The sequence below is a fragment of the Neolamprologus brichardi genome, chromosome 4 (genome assembly GCF_056152115.1).
Source record: "Neolamprologus brichardi isolate AB-2024 chromosome 4, ASM5615211v1, whole genome shotgun sequence".
Classification (NCBI taxonomy): domain Eukaryota; kingdom Metazoa; phylum Chordata; class Actinopteri; order Cichliformes; family Cichlidae; genus Neolamprologus; species Neolamprologus brichardi.
Window position 1 is genome coordinate 22,400,475 of NC_142107.1, and position 20,016 is coordinate 22,420,490.

Below are 20,016 nucleotides of genomic sequence, written 5' to 3' on the forward strand. Positions count from 1 at the left end.
TCACTTTTGATGACAGGAATATCCAGCCTGGTGATTGTCACCTCCTCTAACATGTGTACCTAAAGACTCAGTTTCCTGACTCTGCAGTGTTATGAGCCGCCCTGACACTCAGTGGTTGCACGCCAGCCTTTTATTGACAGCCAATTTACTCTCTAATACATCTGGCAGCTCTCCTTTTTCACACTTGGATTCATTCATTAGATTGAAAGCAAGAAAATCGGGATGAGAGCTCCTTATGAAGGGAATTAGGCTCAGGTTAACAATCCTTCTGTATCAGCCAATCCTATTAGGAGCTGAAGGTCAGTTGAGACACACAGCCTCCTCACAGTTAGGATAATGTGGGCTCGGCACAGAGAACGATACACTGCTCCAACATGCTCCTCCGCATAGATCATTTGCTTCTCGCGGTCCAACTTGAACCCATTAGTATATTTTACTTTTAGTTTAACTTTTCTTTGTTAAGCTTAGGCCACGTCCACATTAGCCCGGATAGATTTGAAAACAGCGTTTTAGACTGTAAACGCTCCGCGTCCACACTAGCGTTTTTAGTCGTTTTCAAAGAGTTGCGCATCCGCACTAAAACGACCGAAAACGCTGACGTTGCAGTTCCGCGCATGCGTGAAACGCAAGACGACTCGACCTGCATCGTTTCCCTCTGCCGTTTATTTACATTCCGGCTCTTTGAAACGTGGCGGCGAAATGGCAAGACAAAGCAACAAGTGGACTGATAATGAGGTGGAGTTGTTGCTCCGAGTCACCAACGAGTACAAGGTTTCCAAAGCAAGCGAGAACATCGACTGGGAGACGGACCAGAACAAATACGCAAAATATTGGACCGCCTCAAAGAACAGTATCACATGACTAAGTGGTCACATGACTGCATAATATGACCAACATGCGTCATCATTTTAGAAAGTCTGCGTTTTTGAGTGTCCACACTGCGACGGGATAGCTCCGTTTTAAAATGCGTTTTTGAGAGCGTTTTCAAGACGCTGTCTCAGTGTGGACGGGAGGCCAAAAAATACAAAAAACAAAATGTTACAAAAAATACACGTACACGGGTATTTTTGAAAAAGGAGATTTTCCGTTTTCGTTTTAAAATATAATCCCGTCCACATGTAAAGGCAGAAATGAAGGAAAACGCTGCTAGGAACATGCCAAAACAGCAGGTGGCGCTATATTCCTAACCGTGTAGAAATGTTGGCCAATCAGAAGTCTAGAAACCTCGGTGGGAAAAAGTAAACAAAGCTGGGGCATAGAAGCAGAACCAAGTCGTATGTGTGGAGGGACAGTAACTGTGTGTGTATATGTAAGCATTTAAACACTGCAGAGAGTACAATTAACAGTAACAGTATTGTAGAAATTCATTTAACCGAAACAATAACGTGGCGCACAGTGTGACGTCAAAAAAGGCGCACACCTTTGATGCTGCGTTTTCTCCGTTTTCTCCGTTTTTTCCGTTTTCTCCGTTCTTCTCGTCCACACCTAAATGCAAAAACGGAGTCTTCAAAAATATCCACTCTGGCAGGCGTTTTTAAAAATCTCCGTTTTCAAAAATACCCGGATACGTGTGGACGTAGGCTCAGTGTGGACGGGAGGCCAAAACGGAGAGAAAATGATGCGTTTAAAAACGAAAACGCTTTAGTGTGGACGTAGCCTTAGTGAAAGAAGACGAGAAAGCAGTTTGTGTTTAAAGTGACACACAATCCCTTTTTTATGCTCATTAAGAAAGATTCAGGTACCTTTTAGGCATATATTTCAATTTGTGATTAATGCTTAAACCTCCCTTGTTGTCGACTGCCATCTATCTTTTATAGTACTCTGTTACAAAGACACCCAGTGATCTCTAAACACAACACACAGAGCTCTGAAACTCCCAAACTAAATTTAAGGGAAAGTGTAGTTAGTTCTCCCTGTTTTCTCTGTATTATTGTATAATAATATAGAATCTAGCTGTTACTTCCTAAAGTGGGATGAGCTATGACTATATAGACAGCGTTTACCTTTCAGTCTGCCTTTGGTAGCTTTGGGGCCAGGATCTAAGGTTGGGACAGCGGGCACAGGAATGTGATCAGCTCTCCTGCTCTGAGGAACACTGGCTGGTCTTGTCCATGCCACAAAGCTGACACACCAAGTCTTTGTGTGTCATGGGGTGCACCTGCTTGGCACTGCTCATCTCACGGCGCAAAATGAAGGCATTTGTTGTTGCAGTGTCCAGGAAGTGCAGCAAGTTGATCCTCTACCAGGGAGCAGTGTTTCTGTGGGTGGAGTAGTGCAGAATGGGCTGATCTGACAGGTCAGCTCCACCCATATCTTTGTTGTAGGCCGCGATTGGTGGCCTCACTTGCAGTTTTAATCTTGCTAGTGTTTATCTTGAAGCTAATAGTGTAGCCGCTGCTTGATTCAGCCAATAAAAAATGTCATCCCTGATTATTTGGCTTGATTTATAGTGTCAAACCAGTTTTTGCCGCTTTTTCTCTTTCTCTTCACAGTGTCAGTGGAATAGCTGAGTACTCACCTGTAAGCTTGTTTAACTTAACTATTTAATGGTTAAATCCAATCTGTATGTTGTACCAGTCTGATCAGGTCTCATATTTGCCATCATTTGGAAATTATTGGCATTATTTGAGGTTTAAAGCTGTTTTTGAAACTTGCAAAATGCGAGTATCTGGGGGCTAAGTCGAATAAAATCACTGGTTCGTGTGTCCATGGGTTCTAGACGTTGGTACTTCAGCCTAACAGCGGCTTCCTTCACTTGTGTGACCATCTGGGCCTTATATTCATTCTTCCAGTGAACAAGTACTGAATGTTGTGTCAGTTTAATTCAGAATAATAAGGGACCAGATCTCATATGCTCGTCAAACTTCAGCTGTTCAGTTTAGTTAGAGCAGCGGTGTGAAACATAAGGTTGGAGGGCCTCCAGTTTGGAAACTTTTGGGGCTTATAAAGTATTTTTAATAAGTATTCCAGCGTTTTCTTAATGATAAAGACATTCATTTTCATTTTTCATAGTCATTCATGTTACAAAACACAGATAAGCAATTAAATGACAGAAAATTTCCTGTTTTGTCACTACTATCATTTTCTTTCTTTTCTTTTTTACAATCCACAGTACTTAAAAAATGACAATTTCTGTAAATTAACAAAGAAAAATCTTTTTTTTTTTTTTTGCCTGTCCCGTTTGGCTCTTTTGCCATCAGAATTATTGTCTAAAGGCGAGGAAAGATGCCCAACGGATTTACTTTACCAAATTGACCATCCCAGCTTTGCCGTAATGGTCTATTTGATTCACCTTTTATTGTTTATTTTATTTATTTTTTATTTTCACTTGCTAGATACGGGACAGACTTGAATGAGGAAAAGAAAAAGGAGAAAGGAAGAGGGGGGAAAACAGCGGAGAAGAGGGACGGGGATAAAGGGCAAAAAACAAAAACCAACAGAATAAGCAGACAAAAAAAATACATATATCAATCACCTGGATCACCTGTTGAGAAAGAAAAAAGAAAACAAGCAGAAGAAAACGAGAGTAATAAACAACATCACGATGATATATGGGAATATGACAGTAAATACTAAATATTAAACATTATTGTGCAGCACGTAAGATCGACAGCGCACAGTGTGCTTTGAGGTAGGAGCCAAAAAGGGTGTAGTTTGTGTGTGTGAGCACCCGTGTGTACACCTGTGAGCATGGACGCGCTTGTTTTTTAAAAGGTTCCTTCATGTAATGATCTGCTAGAGGGTGTGGGGGGGCCACAGCCCCGTCCTCCAGGGCATGAAGCAGGTATGGAGGAGATCCAAACTCCAGACATCCAGAGGCCCCCAGAACACAAGAGACCAAGGAAGACCAACAGAGGGGCAGCCGCGCCACTGTCCCAGAAAGAGCTGAGGAGAGTCCCAGATGAGGGGTCACTCAGCAGCCACGGAGCAGAAGCCGGGGGGGGGGTTGCAGTGACGTGCCCGTGAGCTCCGCCGGCAGCCAGCTGCCAAAAATCATTTTTTGTAATTACAGGACAGCCTCAGCAATGAGCTACCAGAACATTCTCTGTAATTTTACACATTTAATTGTTGTAATTTATGACCAAAGACTTGTGGCAGCATTTCTCTGTTATGCAGAAAAAACGAGATAAAATACACTTTCTAAGATACGTCAGGGTTAAGAGTGTAGTTTACATATTTACACTGATATAAAGGGGAGTTTCCCTGATCCGGTCCACAGACGGCTATATAACTTTCACATTGCTGCTTTTTATAAAAAACATCTATAATTCCCAAACAGTTCATGCTAGATGTCTGGAAAACCTCGTGAATTAAAGCTGATATTGATTGTGCCATTGTTCAAAAATGTAATTCACGTGTAAAATGTAAAAAAACTCATAATAATCATATTTTCATTATATGAAAATCTGTAGAAACACTTGAGCCGTGTTATGAGCTGCAGGTTTAACATAAAACATGTTCACCAGGTTTATGAGTTTAATTTTTTTTATTCACATCAATCAGATCTTAAATGAAACATCTTGCAGATGTAACTGCCCATTTCTTAACCCCCCGCCCCCCCCGGCAGAGTTACATAACGACACGCTGTGGCATTTAATTTTCAAAGAGGAGATTTATTTTGGACACTGCATTCCTCACTACACCGTCGGGACAGAGGTCACCTGTGATCCAACATTCTTAAAAACATTGGGAAAATCGGATTAAACTCACGTTAATGAAAACAGTCACCACAGAAGGGCAGTTAACTCAACCGTTATGTCATTGTGGATTCGGGTCAAGAACATTTAGTTGGAACATAATAACTCGTCACACTTAGTGCACAACATTGAGACACACTGATAAAAACCTCTACAACAAATACACTATTTCAAACCTACACATGAAGCCGTTTTAGGGGGTGGGGGCAAAGCAAAGTCTGAAAGTGTTTTCCATAAGGCAGCTAAGCATTTCTTTACTTTTTCACAACTTTTTTTGAGTGCCTGACAGCTGGATTAAAATCTTTATTATTTAACTTTGTCCTTCTGGGAACATAGAAAAGAAAAATGATTCCAAAACAAACGACAAAATGTAAAGACAGCGACAGACAAACACATATATGTAAACACGGACACGTAGTCTACATGCAGTCTCGGATATCTCTATCACCTCGCACTTCCCGCTGCATGTCGACCCTTAAAGATCTTCTCTTTAAGGGTCGACGAAACGTGAAACAGACGACGTTGAACAGTGCAAACATCGAACCAGTATGTACAAATATACACCGATGCAGAGAAGAATAAATCAAGGACATTCCAGGTATATAACCGTTAGGCACTAAAAGGTGTTTCAGTGTAATTTGGACCACCTTTTCCTCCTTCGCGCTGATTCAAAATAGACCCTGGCCTAAATCTTGGGACTTGTGCTGAGTGTAATCAAATCCCGATTGCAAAATGCTTGGAAAAGTTGAGGTTTCTGGATATTTATGCTGTACACTTTCCTTTTTTTAAGTGGGAGAAAGCTCCAAAATTATGGACAAGATGGAGAATACCTTGTTTAACTTCCATAAACTACACCGAAACAGCCATCATGGTTCCACAGAGTGTGCAGCTCTCCACGTACAGTGAAAACAATATATTCAAAACATGCATTTCCACCAAAATGGACCAGCAAATTATGAAAATATATCATTCCAAGATCTCAGTATGCTTCAGTATCCAAAATAATATCAATAATCAGACCTTTTTTTTTTGTTTGGTTTACTCAGACTGGAAAAGTGTTGGCTGACGCTAAACTGAACAATTCAAAATACGTACATTTTTTTAATAATCTCAACTTTACAACAGGTAAACAGCAGAATATGTTAAATGGCATTCAGTAAGCTAATGTGGATTATGATGGGGTTTAAATTTAGAAGGAACATGCTGGTACTTGGGTCCGTTACTGTTAGCTGGACTGTTTTCCTCCTCACTGTTCCACTCAGAGAGAGGATGAGCAGACCTCAGGGGTCTGAACATGCACCGTCCCCGAATCAGTGTCGTCAAGTGTTCCTGGATTCTGTGGATGTGTTTTAATACTGAAGACAGGACAGCTGATCCCAGGTCGGGCCGGGACGAGCTATATGTCCATATCCACAGGCCGAACGTCGCCGGTTTTGTTCTCCTTCACCCACAGCTCTCTGTCTTTGGCGGGATCCACATTCTGCAGCAGCTGGTCGACGGGCTCAACCATCTGAAAAGATATTAACAGCAATGTGACCCCTTAAAACTTCAGTCTTCATTCAGAGTTAAACACCTAAAGGTCAGGTGCACAGGAGGTGCTGAGCGGTCAGTTGATTGGGTAATCTGCCCAAAAAGCCCAAAAGAGTTTAGTGACAGTTTTTGTATAACAACATGTTTCATTACTTGCAAAATCAATCACTTTGACCCAAATGACCGCTTCACAATCAGCTGATTTTTTTCAGGCGCCCCAAACTGCACCGGAGGTCGAAATGCAGCGTTTTTGAGCCTTAATAACCCAAGCAACATCTTTGTGAAATTTGCAGACGACACCACAGTGGTGGGGCTCATTTCCAAGGGAGAAGAGTCTACGTACAGAGACGAGGTGGAGCAGCTGACGTCATGGTGTAAGGCCAATAACCTCAACACTTCAAAAACCAAAGAACTCATAATAGACTTCAGAAGGAAAAAGGCAGAGATTCAACCACTATTCATAAATGGGGACTGTGTAGAAAGGGTGGCAAGCTTCCGCTTCCTGGGAGTCAATATAGAGGAGAAGCTTTCCTGGAGTGTGTGAACACCTCCGAGCTGCTGAAAAAGGCTGCTGGTGTCCTTCTACAGAGCCACCATTGAGAGTGTTCTAACCTACTGCGTATGTATTTGGTACACTAGCTGCACAGGGGCTCAGAGGAAAGCACTCCAAGGGATCATTAACACCGCCCAAAAGATCACTGGCTGCCCTCTCCCCACACTGGAAGTTCTACACAACATCCACTGTTTTAAAAAGGCCCAAAACATCATAAAAGACACCTCACATCCTGGCCACTCTTGTGTTAATCTATGCACGGTCTGAAGCATGTATGTGGGAATGTATGTGAATGTTTTACTGTTACGTCTTATTAGTATTCTATCTATTTTATTTATTGACTTTTATTGTTTTATTTATATTTTGATATTGCTAGGGATGATGCAATGATCGGGGAACATTCTTAATTTCGTTGTACCTGTGACAATGACAATAAAGTTTCTGATTCTGATTCAACAAGTACAGGAGATATCCACATGAAATGTTCAGGACTGAAAATCAGGAAGCTCATCACCCAGTGTCACAAATATTAGCACATTTTTGAGTCTGTGTGGCCTGGATGTCATAATGTAGATAAAAAGGAGACCTTATTTTGAGCAGCTACCTGTCCCACCTGGTGACATGAGGCTTTTAACTTTACCCAACATGCACCTTTTTAGGTTTTCTCTTGCAAATGATCAGAAAACAATTTAAACATTCAGGAGAACAGCGCTTCTTTTCCTGTTTCTCTAATTCTCTTTATAAGGAGCTCTTATTCTCAGAGACGTTAACCAGTCCAAGCCATACGACACCTCAACCACAACACAGTCCACAGGACGCACTCAGAAGCTACCTTGCAGCTTCACAAGTACTCTGTTTAATCTGCACTGGTCACTCCACTTTATTGTTATTGATATTTATATTTAAAAAGTGCAATACTGTAATTTTCTGCTGCTCATTCCTGTGCAATATCCCATCTGCCCTCCCGTCATATTTCTTTTCAAGATTTTCTTATTTAATCACTAGTGTACATATATTTATATTTATAGATACATATATATTTAGTCATCTTTTCTCTTTTACCGTGTCTCTTTAATATTTTGCTCTTTACTATTTTTTTATTATTTTATTTTATTATATTTTCTGTACTGTATCATGCTGCTGAGTGACTGCTGCTCATCAAACACATTTCATTGCAATGTTGACCCTGTGCTAACTTGCATATGACAAATAAAACTGAAAACTGAAACTGAAAAAGTGCAGTTTATTCAAACTGTGATCCCAAAAATGATTCTAGAAGCAAATCATGCTGTGCATAGATGAGATTGTGGACATTTGGAGCAACTCAAAAATGCAAGAACAAGTCCAAGAGGGGAATCCACCTTTTTCCAGATGGGATTCATGTCCTCGGACTTCACGCTCGGCTGCACAAAGCAAAGAATCTAAGCCTGAGGTGTAATCGCTCAATCAAGCCAACGGAAATGCAACGTGAGGCCGAGACCATGGTCGGGAGTTTTGTTCATATGTGTGATTAAAGGATGTCTGAATGAGAGGGAGACAGGTGGAAAGGTGAACATCCAAGGAGCAGAGGTAGTAAAAGCAACCTTAACTAACTTGGATCAACCATCCAAAGCAACAGAGGTGAAGAGGAGAGTGCAGGCAGGGTGAAGCAGGTGGAGATGAGTGTTAGGGGTGAGTTGTGACAGAAGGATAGCAGCAAGAGTGAGAGTGAAGGTGGAACGGCTATGGTGTATGGTTTAGAGATGACCAGGACAAAGGATGATGAATATGGAGGATAAGAAAAAGCCAGAGATTTTAAATCAGAATACTGTGAGTCGTCCATAACGTCTGTGTGCTAACAGAGGCTAAACCAGATCATGAGATCATCGTGAGATCATGAGATTGTGGTCTACGGCTGCAACTCCCATCTGTATTCATTAGTCGGGTTCATTGAGCTTCAGTGTTGCTGCACATTTAAAATCTTCTTCTATACAGACGAAAACAAAACGTGAGCAATCCAAACGTAAAAGCTGTGTGACTTGAACTGTCCTATATTTTGCTTGCAGACGATTGTATTGGTTTCATCTCTGGTGCGTCTGTCACCTCTGCGGTATTCATGTTGTCAGCTTTCACGCAGAGAGGCGCCCTCGTTCTGGAAGCTTCCTACAGCGCTGACAGAAAACGTCTCATCACATTCAAAGGCCTTTGGCCCTAAATGAGCAGAACGTCTGGGCGGGTTTCTCTGAGGATCTGAGAGAGCTCAGCCAGCGCGCTGCATCAAAGGCTGACGCGGGATCGCCCAGGGCTCGCTCTGTCACAGCCCCTACGCTCGCCAGCTCAAGAAGCACGAAGTCGCATCACAGCAGTGAAACCGCTGCTGATGGTTTAATCGGACCCGTAATGCACTGATTAGCTGATTATTCAGTAAAGCTGAGAATCACCAGACGGTCCACGATATGATGTTATCACAAAACTTCTTATTGCGATTTTTATAATATTCTGCGTTATGCTCAGTATTGCAATTACATTTATCGTGACTTAAAACCTTTTTTAAATGAAAAAATCTCAAAGTTAAACTTTGTTAATATCTGTTTTAGCCAATAAAAAGGTGTCACTTCAGTTACTTATTTTCTGCAAAATGAAATTGTCAAGCATACCAAAGCTGTCACTGACATCAGACTGCTACTGAATGGGGTCAAGTCGGCAATTACATGTAATCTGTTACTGATAACACAGCAAATAACTGTGACGTTGACATAGGCAGAAATCCACATTTAATTACTAAATGTGAGCTCAGCAAACTTCCTGGTCTATAGGAATGTTCAATTCAATTCAATTCAATTCAATTCAATTTTATTTATATAGCGCCAAATCACAACAAAAGTCGCCTCAAGGCGCTTCATAGATACAGAGAAAAACCCAACAATCATATGACCCCCTATGAGCAGCACTTTGGCGACAGTGGGAAGGAAAAACTCCCTTTTAACAGGAAGAAACCTCCAACAGAACCAGGCTCAGGGAGAGGCGGCCATCTGCTGTGACTGGTTGGGGTGAGAGAAGGAATGTAACCAGAATAAAACCAGCTGGTGGCAAAGACTGATTCACTGATGGTAACATGTTGGTTATCTGTCTGCATTTATACATTAAACTCAATTATTTGCAAAGCTACAACAATCTCTGAGTGTGACTGCAGTCAGTCCAAGTCAGACTGAGACTGTTTGCAGAACGGTTGCCTTGCATCAGGAGACCTGTGCCTGGTGATCTAAAGATGTTGTGAGTGTGCAACACCCTCAAGCTCCGGGAAACCATTAAACTAGGACGTAGCATTGTCATGGTGCTCAGTGTTGGTTTCTCGTTGAGCTGATTTAAGTTTGCTCTGCTAACGTTATTCCAGGACGGCGGTGCATGAGATGAGCCCTCTGGTTCATACTGTTCCCATATCACCACACACATCGCGATGCTATGCTGTATCGATTTTTTCCCACACCTCAATCATTTGGTTCAGAAAATGTACGTTGCCAGGCGACCTCTTCACATTTTATAATTTATCATACATGACAAAAAAAAGGAACACGTCCCTTTGAGATGCTGAACTTTGGATTTTTCCCCTACTTTTGCCACAGAAATTATTTATATATCATATTAGTACTACTTTTGATACTTACACCCTTGTTAAGGCACTGGCTTGGTGTAGGCGAGAGGTGTGGCATGGGTTACCCCAAATACTTCCATCAGACTAAACCAAATGTGGCCCAAAGAAAACTGCAATGTGTGACCTGTTTTAGGTGGATTAACTAGCCAATATTTTCACTCTGGCTCTAAATACAAAAAAAGTTATGATATACAGTGATGTGAGTCTATAAGAGGCAAATCAACTGCATTCAGTATTAAAACCAACTGTTTTAAGGATAATGCGGAACTAATAGACTAATCAATTAACTAAATTAATAGAATGCAGCTAAAAAGCAGAAATTTAAAAGATGTTTTTCCAAAGTCTGACACTGAAGGCTCTCGCCGACAGTCTCTGCTTGGATCTGGAAAAAAGGGAACTGCAGTGTTACTGTGGAATCAATTAGGGACGCTAGCGTCTGGCTCCGAAGTGTGTGGGTACATCCATCATTTACAAGCCATCTACAATCTTAAGGGTGAGATTTCTGTTTTCATCTGTGAATATGAAATGAGTACACAACATCAGTGGCTTTGGAGACGGATTTAGAGTTCTTGTGATCAAAAAACAGCAGGAAACACGGAATTACAGCTACCAGGAAAACTGAGCGAGAAACTGAAGTGATTAAGTAAAAAAATAAGGTGAGAAAAAGGCTCTGCAGATTACACAAAGACTAGAAACCTGCAAAGACAGAAGCAGAAACGACTACTAAGACAAAACCATTACAAAAAAAGAACAAAAACAGGACACAAAATGACAACAGAAGCCAAAATAATACCACAAAAAAGTGCTAAAACGGCCACAAACTCACACTCTGGTTGAACATGTCTGTTTCGTGCCGTAGGGTCGTATACTGTCGTAAATGCTGCTGAATCCACTCGATCCGCTCCACCTCCAGTTTCTCCAGCTCCTACAGGGAAAAGGGAAGACAAATGTCCTACTTAGTACGACAGACAGCCGATAACCGCTGTACTACTGACATCACGCAGATTATCAGTCCTTCATTAAAGAGCAGAGATCTCACCACTGAATATGTTGAAATAAAAATCCACCTTTTGCTCTTTTCTCTGACCTCATATATAAAACTGTCGAGGTTCTTTCAACACAAGCTTAACTTTTACATTTGAATATAATATTAACAGTATTTAGGAAATATATCTTTCAGAGGTTATAAATATGATTTAAAACCAGATAAATAATATTTTTTAGACAAATACCTGCACACTATGCTATCCTATAGAGGAAACTTTGTTTATTAAAAACCATAACACCTTTAGTTCATTAGTGTAAATACTCAGTAATGTGTGGTTATAAAGGTGAAACTGATGTTTATAATATTTCTCACTGGGCTGGAGTCTTTAGTTTATTTCGTTTTGCTGTAATCAATAACAAGATAATAAAAACATCCCTGAAGCGATAAAACCTCGATGAACTTACAGGATAGTGTTGTTGTTGTTTAATTAAAGTCTAATTACAGAACCTAATTGTACTTATTTGTGATTTTCCTGTACAGTATACATTACACAGTATAAAGTGTCACAGCTCAGACCTAGAAGAGAAGACATGCATCATATTTTGTTTCGGTCATTTTGCCTCATGAATCACACACAGCTGTTTACCATGCTGGTTGTCACCATTTCTTCAAACCACTTGGACTGGGTTTGGTTGTAGAGGTCCACACAGCGCATCAGGTCATCTCCTGGAAAAAAAACACAGAGAGCAAGATTGTTTCAGCTCTGAGTGCAAGATCGTGCTGCAAGGCCTGTAACGACCAGCAGAGGGCGCTCAGCAATCAGCATTTAGCGAGCGCAGCGGCATCACAGATGAATCCCAGCTTCTCGTTGACCTGTACTATAAATGTTTATCACCTTTCAAGATGATAGACGCGTTTAATGAACAGTTTACAGCACACTGCACTTCAGCTATAAGCAGATGTAAGGACATTTCACGTGTCGAGAGGCAGCTTTGTTTTACTGTGAGTGGAACGTCTAATTGTGGGTGTCCACAGAAGAAATCCTAAATTTCAGGAGATATTTTGTTGCTGTATCTGTATATTCAGGCTGTGGACAGCATTTTGCCTTTATGGTACTTGTTAAAGTTTTTTCCTTGAGCAACTTGTTCAGATTTTTGTTTATTTGCTGTCTCATTTATGTAAACCACAATAACTGTGACTAAGTTTTATGGGGCATACAACAGTATTAATCAGCATGTTCATCCCTGCAGTGATGCGTTATATAAACAGTTACTTTAATAATAAAAATCTTCTTACAAATCATGACCCAAGGATACTGAATGACCAAAGTAAGATATATTTTTTCCCTTTTAAATTTGTGTTTAATAAATAAACAAACTGTAAATAACAGTATAGTATTAAATTATAATTATATGGACATTCAACATAATCTAATAAAAGATGAATTGACCCAGAAGGAATCACGGCTAAATGATGAGCCTGGATGTCAAACTGTAGGTAAAAGCAACTCATTTTATATGATATAATTCGAGCAGCCACCTCTGCATCATGTGATACGATCCCTTTACAGTTTAACCAAAATGTAGTTTTCTGCTGTGACGTATCAGGAACAGATATTCAGATATTCATGGCTGTTTCTGTTCCTCTACGCCACATGTGTCGAACTCCAGGCCTCGAGGGCCGGTGTCCTGCAGGTTTTAGATGTGTCCTTGATCCAACACCGCTGATTTAAATGACTAAATCAATTCCTCAACATGTCTTGAAGTTCTGCAGAGGCCTGGTAATGAACTAATCATTTTATTCAGGTGTGTTGACCCAAGGGGAGATCTAAAACCTGCAGGACACGGCCCTCGAGGCCTGGAGTCCGACACCCCTGCTCTACGCAGCCGACATTAAACTGATGGTTGTGGTTTTTTAACAGAGCTTAAATGTGTTTTTCATCCCTGAAAACAAAATGTAAATATCGTCTGTAGATATGTGCTGGAACAAAGGGCCATACTTCAACCTGCCCTCGACCTCGAGGTCCTGTAACTGTGAAATATTCACAGGATGAAGGTAAAGTTTTACATGACTTTTTCATTTCCTCCCCTCAGATGATTCACGTGAAGAATTGAAAGAAACTGAACATTTTATTTGTTTTATATTATAGAAATACTGTATTTTTATAGTAAATTGATAAAACTGCTTTGATGTTGCTATGTTTGTGTTTTGTTTGTGTTATATTGTATTTCATCAGCACTGTGGTTTTTATTAGTTCAAGCTCAGTTCTTAGACAGTTACCTTTATATGAGGCTGTAAACAGGATTTCCAATACACGCTAAACGTCGACAGCTAAAACAGATGCACGCAGCTTCTGGCTCTGAAAAATGAAGACGACACACAAGTGCCTCTAACCTGTATTCTATTTAATAGCCACTAGGGGGCGAAGCCTGTGAAAACAAAAGGATTTCTGGTCGTCTTGAAGTGTACAGGACCTCTCTAAACACTTTCCTGATGATATTATGGGCTCAGTCACTCGTTTCATTGGGTAAACACTTGTGACTGAAAAGTCATTAGCCACTGAGCATGCAGTCTGTCCCTCGCTCCTCACATTGAGTTTGAAAGATGTTAAAAATGCTCTTCTAAGGCTTCAAAACCAGACGACATCACTGTAGCTACTGTCTATGATCCTAAACATCCTTTTGATGTAGCCTCTCCTTGCAGTTTCTTTACCGCTGACCAAAGACGGCAGGAAGTTTCAGCTCTTTGCATCCTTACACTGAGCTTGGAAAAGAGTTAAACCATAGATGCTTATTAAAATTCCTTCAGCGCAGGTAAAATGGGTAAAACACCTCCCTGTGTTTAGCAGCGAGTAGTATCTGGCCCAACTTTAAGGTAGCAGCAGCACAAAGCTGACATCAATCACCTGAGCCTCGTGAAAGTTATTGATTAGTGTTGTGAACCGTGACTAAGCTACTGAGGGGCGGACAGAAAGATTAGTTCCTGCAGAGCGTTTCCTCTCCAGAGGGAAACTATTACAACAGGATCTTTTCTCATTAGGATGCCAAACATAGAGTTTCTTCTCTTTGGCGAGAAAACCCCCACATCATAATAACAACGCATCCACACAGTCTGCAGAATATTGAACATATGGCTGATATTTTAGTTGAAGCCTTCCACGCTGCAGATGGATATGGAGGACGAAAAATGCATAAAAAATATCACAAATCAATATTTATTTATTAATGTGCTTTACAGTAAGTTTTATTCCTGCACATATTTAACTTTTAATTTGAATTTCTACATTTAATTCTGTACTTCTTTATGTATTTATTTATGTAAAATAACCAATTTATTTTTTAAGTAAAGTATTTATTTTACTTAAGCGATAGAACCCTAACTGTAAAGCTGACCAACTAGAAGCTTAGAAAGTTATTATGCAAACAATAACATGACAATGACGTCTAAAAAGTGTCACGGTCCTGGGCCATGTTGGCCCAGCATTCTTAGTTTTCTTGTATTTTCGTATTTTGTTCCTTATGCCGTGGTTCCTAGGTTCTGTTAAAGATGTTCCTTATTTGATTACCCCTCTGTGTATCTGTGAGCCCTCGTTTCCCCTCCTTGTGTTTCATTCCATGTTTTCCCCAGCCCGTTATGTCTGTGCTCTCTCTCCTCCTGTCTGAACCTCTGTGTACTTCCTGTTTTACTTTGACAGTCTCTCGTCAGTATGCGTCATGTTGTGTTCACTCCTGCCCTGTCTCGTTACGATTATCTGTGTCAGCTGTGTTCCCCGTGTGCTCCCACTTCTCTCGTTAACCCTCTGTGTATTTATGTGCATGTCTCCCTCAGTTCAGGGTCGCGTCGTCAATGTCTCCTCCCCGAACCTGTGTGTCTTTCTGCGTTCCCTCGGTCTTCTGTTAGTATTCCCAGTTTAGTTCTGTTTCGTGTTAAGGCCTGCAATAAAGCAGTGATTTTGAGTTCAGTTCCTGTCTCCGTGAGTTTTGCGTTTGGGTCCTCATCTGCCTCCACACAGCTAGTTCATGACAAAAAGGATATAAAGGCACACACTGTTGTGATGTTAGAGGACCAAATATTTGACTTCCTGTCCACACGCAAGTGCAGAACTTGAGTTTTTGAAAACTTTAGTCTTCAGTGACATAAACAGATGTTTACACGTGTGAGCGAAATGTCAAAAGGCGTAAAAAAAGGTAAGTTTTCTAAAATACTCAAGTAGGTTTGGGCAGGGTCATCCTGATGTGCTCAGCAAGCAGCTGCTAAGTCCAGCTGATAATGATAATAACAGCCAGTGGTTCTCCAGTAATACTGACACTACATGTTGTAGAGTAGCTACACAAACGCGTGAGTGTGCAAACTTTAGACTGCTACCTTAAGTTTGACTTCCTTGTGCAGCACAAAGCTACAGCCAGGTGAGCTTAGCTTAGCTTAGCTTAGCATAAACGGTAGAAAAAGTGGTACGGTAACAATAAGGCTGGTTTCCATCTTCTCCTTTCTTTAAACAAAAACAGGTTTACTGTCCAAAAATGTCAAACTCCTCCTTTACCCCAGGAACAAGGGGAACTGAAACCACTTACAAACCTCTTTTATCGTTTCCAGCTGCTCACAGATGTGCTTTAAAACTTCATTATCCTGTTCTTTTGTCCAGCTGTTTCAGATTTCTGTAAACTTCCCTGAATTTTCCAGTTATTATTTGACGACTGTACTTTTGTGAAACTTTGACCTCTGACCTGCTTGTGTGGATTTCCGCCGGGCCTTCTTTATGTCCTCCTCCGTCTTATTGCTGAGTTTAATCTCCAGCTGCTGGGTCTTCACCTCCAGATCCTTCTGCCTGTCTGCCAGGGCTTTACGTGCCTGCGGCGCGCACAGAAACAATGAGTCATTCGTGGTAATCCTCAGATTTACTGCACCTACATCTATTACTACAGTCATTACAGCCTTTTCATGCTGGCTTCTGACATCCGTGCTGCGATCCTGGTCTCATCCTTTAATCTACTTCTAATCTATACCATTGAGTCTTTCCTCTTACATAGGCAACTCTCCAAGGTTGTGCTGTGTTTGAAATGTAAACACAGAATAATATAATAAAGGCGATGTGAGCCCATTTTAAACCTGAGACATTGAGCAGCAGATATTTCTTTTCAGTTTTATCAGACAGAAGACAGAAAAACCAAAAAATAAAGCATAATGCAGATATTAAAAAGTGGTATAGTATAGTACAGAGTAAATCTGAAGACTGCTTAAGAGCTGAAGGTAAAAATCTAAAGGAAACTGAAAATAGAAACGTATGTAAAAAGTTGAATATAATTCATTAAAGTGTCTACAGGACAAGAACTTAATAAGTCCATCCATCGCAGTCCAGATCACAAGTAATGCCCAGACCTCCATCTCCACGGATCCTCTAGCTCTTCTGGGGAATACCAAAGTGTTCCCAGGCCAGCCAAGAAATCTCTGGGTCCGCCCCAGGGCCTCCTCCTGATAGGACAAGTCTGGAACATCTCACCCAGGAGGCGCCCAGAAGGCATCCTAATAATCGCTCATTTCAATGTGGAGGAAGAGTAGCTACTCTGAGGCTGTCCTGAATGACTGCACTTTCACGCTCTCTCCTCACCACGATGGACCAGTGCAACGTCTGCATCACTGCAAATACAGCGCGTAATGAAAATGACCCTTTTCATACCGAAAACCACGGCCTCAGACTGAGATGCAATTCTCTTTCCAGCTGCTTCACACTGGTCTGCAAACAGCCCAATGTGAGCAGGAAGTCAACGCTCGACGATCTGCAAAAGCAGCGACGAGATCCCGAGGCCATCAACCCGCCACCCTCCATCCATCAGTCATGGTCACAGAGTCCAACACCCAATGAGATGAATCTGACCTACAGCTGGCAATAAAAGGGCCAAGCAATTATAGCGGTTGCACAGGAGGACTTCAATACCCTATACTTCTAAAATCCAGATGCTCTGAGTACACAACACACATGTAGACTGGTTAGGCAAACTCCCACACATCCTCGCAGAGCATTGAGAGTGTAAAGAGCTGGTCCAGTGTTTCAGGACGACTGACACATCCAAAGTGTGACTAATGGGTCCCCTCCAGCATGACTTCCACACAGTATTGGTGAGGTGTCGACCACGACAGCCCCACATCATCCAGAGCTTTCAGAAACTCATCAGAGTGAACTTCATCCACCCTGCCACTGCCACCAGACTCTGCCTCCACCATAGAAGGAGTGTCATTGGGGCTAGGCCTATGTCCTAAGCTAAGGTCAGCTGAACGCCTTCCCCAACGTACACAGTGTGGACAGGAAGCTGCTTAACCCTCCTGAGTCGCCTCCTGGACCAACCGACAGCGTTATCTTATTTTGCTGAATAACTACGATGCAGCAAAATAAAAACAATAAAAATGGCTTTCTACAAGTAGGAAATGATTTCCACCTATGTTATGTGTGGCACTAATAAGACTAATAATCTTAATGGAAACAGCAAAAGGCTCCCTGGATCTCTAGTAGAAATGACGGTGCACGAACAACTGCCAACAAAGCGAGGTTGTTGGCTCTGCTTCTAGCTCTTCTGGCAGTGAAAACACAGTGTTCACATATTGCTGCCACCCACCACAACATGCCACAAAAATAAAAGTGAAAAGCAGAAAAAAAAATGATCTGTGCAAGACAGAATCCGCATCCATTCATGAGCCGATACAGCAGGTGGGAAGCAGCAACAAAACACCGACTGCCATGAAGGGCCGAGCGTAGGAGGCACCGGAGCTGCTATCATTATGTCATCGCTCTGATCCAAACAAACACTCGTCTGCGTGAAGCTTTACTGCAGGCTTTGTGTGCATGTCAGCGACGGCATCTCCACGCACCTTCTCCACGCTGGCGTAGCGGCTGGCCAGCTGCTTCCTGAGGTCGGCGATGTGATGGTCGTACTTCTTCAGGTCCTTCTTGAAGTTGTCGCCCCTGAAGGTCAGCAAGGGCTTCTCTACCTCCGTGTGGAGCTGTGAAGACAAAGCAGTCAGATATCAGTAATGTGCAGCGTGCTTTAAGAGCTTTCTGGTGTTCCTAATGCTTTGCTCTCTCATTTTCAGCATAATGCAGTCAAATACAAAACCACCCACCCATGCACAAAATCAGAAATAAATCTAAAGAATTACTTTAAGCTTTACTCTGCAATTATGGCAGAGCTGCTTTAGGTGCCCCTCCCTGAGCCCGGTTCTGCTTCCCTCTGTCACCAAGTGCTTGATCAAAGACGGTCATTTGATTGCTGGGTTTTCTTTCTTTACCTTACAGTCCTTGAGGAACTTCTGAATTTAACTGAATTAAATTGAAGTTAAATTAAAGCTTGAGTCCACGTTTAAACTGAGCTTAAAGTAGAAAAAAGTGGATATACAAGAACTAGAATCTTCAATCTACCAACAGAACTCGTAGGTGTGGTTAATTTTACCTGTGATGTAAATCTGAATACAATGAATTATTCCAAAGAGTGGCTTTACTTCATCTATATGAGTAAGATCCACTCCTGATGCTCACAGGTTGGCAGGTGGTGACCCCCCTAACCTATGGGCGCGAGTCGTAAGTGACCGAAAGAATGAAACCGTGGATACAAACAGCAGAAACTAGTTGCCTCCGTTGGGTGGCTAGGCTCTGTGTTGAAAAGAGCTAGCTGAGGTCCTCTGGGCATCTGATCACGATGCCTCCTTCGTGTCTTTCTTTGGAGGTTTTTGGTCAAAGCGAGCTGAAAGGAGAATCTCTGGTTCAGCCACAACTAGCTGGAGAGACTATATATATCATCTGGAGCACATCGTGCAAAAGCATCTGGAATACACTGCTTAGCCTGCTGCCACTATAACCCAACTTTGGACAAGTGGAAGAAAATAGATGGATTTTATCAGTCTAGAACAGGGGTAGGCAACTCCAGGCCTCGAGTGCCGGTGTCCTGCAGGTTTTAGATCGCACCCTGGGTTAACACACCTGAATCAAATGATTAGTTCATTACCAGGCCTCTGGAGAACTTCAAGAAATGCCGAGGAGTCATTTAGCCCTTTAAATCAGCTGTGATGGATCATGGACACATCTAAAACCTCCAGGACACCGGCACTCGAGGCCTGGAGTTGCCTACCCCTGGTGTAGAAGAAAGCATTTAGTCTCCAAGAGCGGCTCTAGAGGTGTAAAGCTAACCCGATGTTTACGATTGTTACCATGTCTTTTATACTGAGTTTTTTTCTGAAGAACACCTGCCCTTTTACTGCATCAGCTTTAGGTAATTTTGAAAGTTTACTGGTAGCGGCTAACTCCTTGGTGCCCGGCAGCAGTTATGGGGTTGTATCAGAGACCTCACGCACCATTCAAATGTTTCTGGGATTTACATGTTTGTGGATTTTGATTGTTTTTTGCTTAATTTTGACAGGGGGATGTAGCATGGAGCGTTTCAGCCCACAGTTTGGTTAGTAATGTCACTGCACAGTCTACCTGGATCAAAACTTACTCCCCTTTATGTTTATTGGATCCATATCTTAAAGTGTGAACAGCACAATTTGCAGTTTTTAGGCACCTTAAAATCAAAACATACATCGGCAGTGCATTTATTAAACTGTGGAAAAGTGCAGGTAAATGGGTGTCAAC

The 20,016-nt window shown here is 41.7% G+C and overlaps 1 protein-coding gene across 1 annotated transcript in view; it reads right to left on the bottom strand.

Annotated features, from left to right (window-relative positions):
- Positions 1-4,477: 4,477 nt before the first annotated feature.
- gas7a (growth arrest-specific 7a) overlaps positions 4,478-20,016 on the bottom strand; it is a 34,838-nt gene continuing 19,299 nt past the window's right edge. Inside the window, exons 6-10 of the mRNA XM_087840087.1 lie at positions 18,261-18,392; positions 16,124-16,247; positions 12,046-12,125; positions 11,238-11,336; positions 4,478-6,207 (exon numbers count right to left, since the gene is read on the bottom strand). Of these exons, the coding sequence (XP_087696213.1) occupies positions 6,094-6,207; positions 11,238-11,336; positions 12,046-12,125; positions 16,124-16,247; positions 18,261-18,392 (549 nt within the window). The 3' untranslated portion in view covers positions 4,478-6,093. The remainder of the gene's footprint in view (positions 6,208-11,237; positions 11,337-12,045; positions 12,126-16,123; positions 16,248-18,260; positions 18,393-20,016) is intronic.